Genomic DNA, 4069 nt, shown 5'->3' on the forward strand with positions numbered 1-4069 from the left:
GCCCCGCCTCGCCTCGCGCTGTGCCGCAATTCGCCACCTCGCGCGCCCTGCCGAGCGTGTGCATGTACCTCTACTCACAACCACACATCAGTGCGTCGCGCGCGCATGCAGGGCTGCACTGCTGCCTCAGCACCTGCCTTGCCCTGTCCCGGTTTCCGCCGCCTCCCCAGCCGCTGTCACTGCAATCTACCCCACCCCCTGCTCGCCGCAAAGCGCACACGCCACCCCCACGCGCCAGCGCTGTTGCTGAAACGATGGCAACCACGCAGTTCTATCTTGATAACGTGTCCTCTTGGCAGCCCCCACGCCACGCGTTGGCCCCGGCATGCAGTGCGCGGCAAGCAAATCGATGCTGTGCCGCTGTCATGCTGGCTCGCGCCGCTTGTAGCCGCAACCCCTCCCCTGGCAGGAGCCTTCTGTAACATCACACACGCACACATGTGCACACAAGGTGCGCTTGCACGCTATGATGATTGTTGGGTCCTGCTCGTGCGGATGCGAGCAGCTTCCTCAGCTCTGCCAGGCTTTCGCCCGGGAATCCGCCGAGCAAGAACTCAAGCCCACCCAGCCAGCTGCCTTGAACGCGAAGGCTTGCAGTGTGTGGACCCCAGACAAGCGGGCCGGCAGTGATGCTATATTTACAACGCGAAAGCCAGTCAAAGCGGCATGGGATCCAAGCAGCGCCTCAGGCAAGGGAGTGCCCGCCGCCGGGCCGCCACCGCGCCGGGCGTGGGGTGTGGGGCCTGCTGTCGAAGCATGGTGTGCGGCCCGGCCCAACCGCATGCACGTGTGAACAAAACAGGCCGTCACGGACGGCAGCAGGCGCGCGCTGGGCCTGCTGCGCGCATGCCTCCAGCCGCGCGTCGTGCGCAGCAAGGACAAAACCTGTGTGCATGGAACGGCCGCGCGACGATTCGTTCGCCCGCAAAACAGAGACGCCGCCGTCGGCCTTTGGGAAACCCCTAGGCGCAGGCAGCAGCCGCCCCAGGGGCAGAGGTCAGGTATCAGCAGCAGGAGGAGCTCTTGCGCTGCGGCGTGGCGGTGTTGACGTCCAGGCTGTCGGGAACAAACCTGTTGGGGGCAGAGGGGAGAGTGAGGCGGGGGCCGCGGGCGGATAAGACAGGTCGGGGGCGGTGCGGCACGAGCCATGTGCTCACGACCACCGCGTTTCAAGATCATTAGATGACACATGCACAAATAACCACTTTCTAAATCACCAACAACTAAATGCGTCCACAAAGAACCTACTCTCCCTTTCTTGCTGCTACACACACACACACGCGCGCGCGCACACACACAAACGCGCGAGCACGCACACAGCGCCCAGCGCGCCACTCACGCGTCCTCCTCGACCTCGTTGCGCAGCGCGTTGCGCGCGATGCACACAAACGCGGCCTCCACGTTAATGTCGTCCTTGGCGCTGGTGTCGTAGTGCGGGATGTTGCCCTTGCCCGCGCACCACTGCTTCGCCTTTTTCTCAGACACCTGGGGGGAGGGGATGAGCAGAGGCCGTTGGATCAGGGCTACACTGCTGCTGCTGCTGCTGATATGGTCTAGGCAGCTGAAGCGCTGAGCCGCGACGTCGTCGTCAGTCAGGTGTTGACCATCATAGGAATCCCAAGACTCGGGTCAGTCCATATCGCGCACCACGCGGCTGCGGCCCTCGTCTTCGTCTATCTTGTTGCCCAGTACGATGAAAGGGAAGTTCTCCGGGTCGCGCGGCTGGGCCTGACAAAAAAAGGGAGGAAGGAGGCATGCGCAAGGATGGGGTGTGGGGGTGCGGATGGTGATGCTGCAAGGCCGCTTGTTGTTGTGCAGCGATGCCTAGAAGCACCCTCCCTGTGCTCGCCCATCACTAGGGACGCCATGGGCTGCACGGCATGCTGATGCTTCTCCCCTATCACGGCCCCGACGGGCGCGCCGCTGCAAGCTGCTGACGCTGCTTGAGCTGCTGCTGCCCCTGCCCCTACCCTAGCCATGCAGCTGACCGCAGGGAACATTGCCCAGTAGCTGAAGATGACTTATCGCCAAGTTCTTTGCCACGCAGCCACAAACGAGCGGCATGCATAATGGATCGTTGCGTGCGAGGGCCCAAGCACGCAAGCGCACGTGCTCCATCTCAGCACACCTGCTTGAGTGACCCCATGCTAGTGCATCCGCACGATTCAGCAACCATGCACCGTGCATCCAACACACGTGTGCACACGTGTGCACACGGGCACACAAGCGCTTGCACACCTGCAGCAGGAACTCGTCCCGCCAGTTGTCAAGTGACTCAAAGGTCTTAGTGGCGTTGACGTCATAGACGAGGACGCAGCAGTCGGCGCCGCGGTAAAACGCGACCCCCAGGGACTGAAAGCGCTCCTGGCCCGCGGTGTCCCAGATCTGATGGGGGCGGGCGGACGCGCAGGGCGCGGCGCGGCTTGGGGCGCGGGGGCCGGGCCGGTGCTGCTGGGAGCGAGAGCGTGTGCGCGCGCCAGCGCTGCAGCTGCGATTGCTGGCGCTCCGCACGCACAAACCCCGGCGGTCGCCGATGCTGCGCTGCGTGGGCGCTGCAGCCAGGGAGTGAGTACCCCGGCGGGAGTGCAGCATCACCACAGGATGCTGGGCTGGGGCTGCTGCCCCTGGCGTACAGGTGGCAAGCGCTCGCACACATGCGGCACCCGCCTGCAGGGTCACGAGCTTGTCGTCCAGCTGCAGCTCTTTTGTGAGAAAGTCAGCGCCGATAGTTGCCTTGTATTCTTTTGAAAACTTCTTCTGCACGTACTGGTTCATCAGCGAGGTCTTTCCCACCCTTGAGGCCAGAGGGTTCGTGAGGTGCGAGGGGTGTAAGCGCTTCGTCGCGCAACGTTCAGATGAGCATTTAGCCTACTCCTTCAGGGACCAGCGAGCGCTCACCCGCTATCCCCGAGGATGATCACTTTCAAAAGTTTTCTGCGACGAGTCGCCATGGCTGCTGCTGGTCAGGAGATATCCAATACGTCTCTCAAATACGTTTGCGCCCGGCTGGGGCCCCGTCTGGGGCTTCGGCACCTTCTTGCAATAATGGGGCACTGGATGTGGTCACACAGCAGCATCCAGGTAGCTGCCTTTCACAATGTCCTCAATTCAATCGTAAGCCAAATTGCACTCAAAGAATATGTGAGTACTGAACACAACATAGCTGCACGGCCCCCATTGGCGACGATGACACGGTCCCCCATGGGCCAAGATCGATGCTGGTGGGGGTGTGAGCGTGTTCGGGAGCAGTCAGCAGGCAGCCTCTGGTGACATGTGGCTGTGTTTGCATTCGCATGCATACAGAGGCAGCCTTCAAAGTGCGGTATAAGGTGCAGGCTGCACGAGTCGCGGCAAGCAAGCGATGCGTGGAAGCGCGGTGCCTCCAGCTTTTTGTGTCGGCAGACGCCAGGCGATGCGCCTTGACAGGAAGCCAAGGACACTTCATGGCGTTTGCACTAGCACAGCAGCGTGCAAAGTCCCCTGACAACTACCGCTTTGAGCTGCCAGCTGTTGCGGAGGAAGCTTCCCACCATCCTGCCGGCCCCGGCCCCACGACACGCTTGCAGGTCTGAAAACCCCCGATTCGGCACCGATGCGGTGTCCCTTGCATTACACCGCAGCCATCATTCGCCGCCGCGGTATGCTCGCCCAGCCTAATAAAGCTGCTGGCAGCCAGTCGGTGGCACAACAGGGTGCGCGGGGCCTGAAAGCAGTCCCTGTCCCCTTGCCGGGGCTGAGGGGCGCATGGAAGCCCAGTACGGGTGTATATGGGCTTGTGTGAGGTGTGTTTGTGCGTGCGTGTGTGCACCGTATGGCAGTCCCGTGCATTTGGCAGGGCAATCAGGAAGACTGGGCGAGGCCAATGTGCAAATGATCCTGGCAAGCTTTGTTCAAACAACAGAGGGCGCCTGGCAATGCGTCAGGGGGTACAGCAGGCAACCCGTCCAGAAGTTCTGCAGTCAACCACACGCGCGCCAGATGGCACTGCGCTTTGCCGTGCGTTGGAGTTTTCGGCTACGCAAGGAGCGAGTTGCCAACGCCCGTGCTCCGCCATGGCGTCCGGCCGCGG

General features: G+C 62.3%; 1 protein-coding gene across 1 annotated transcript; it reads right to left on the minus strand.

Annotated features, from left to right (window-relative positions):
* Positions 1 to 1004: 1004 nt before the first annotated feature.
* On the minus strand, positions 1005 to 2775 carry MNEG_7928 (Small GTPase; the record flags this gene model as incomplete). The annotated part of the gene is made up of 5 exons (XM_014043597.1): positions 1005 to 1071; positions 1340 to 1485; positions 1648 to 1728; positions 2239 to 2385; positions 2680 to 2775. The coding sequence occupies 5 exons, from the start codon at positions 2773 to 2775 to the stop codon at positions 1005 to 1007; spliced, it is 537 nt and encodes a 178-aa protein (XP_013899051.1).
* Positions 2776 to 4069: the final 1294 nt, after the last annotated feature.

Source organism: Monoraphidium neglectum, assembly GCF_000611645.1.
Source record: "Monoraphidium neglectum strain SAG 48.87 unplaced genomic scaffold scaffold01453, whole genome shotgun sequence".
Lineage (NCBI taxonomy): Eukaryota > Viridiplantae > Chlorophyta > Chlorophyceae > Sphaeropleales > Selenastraceae > Monoraphidium > Monoraphidium neglectum.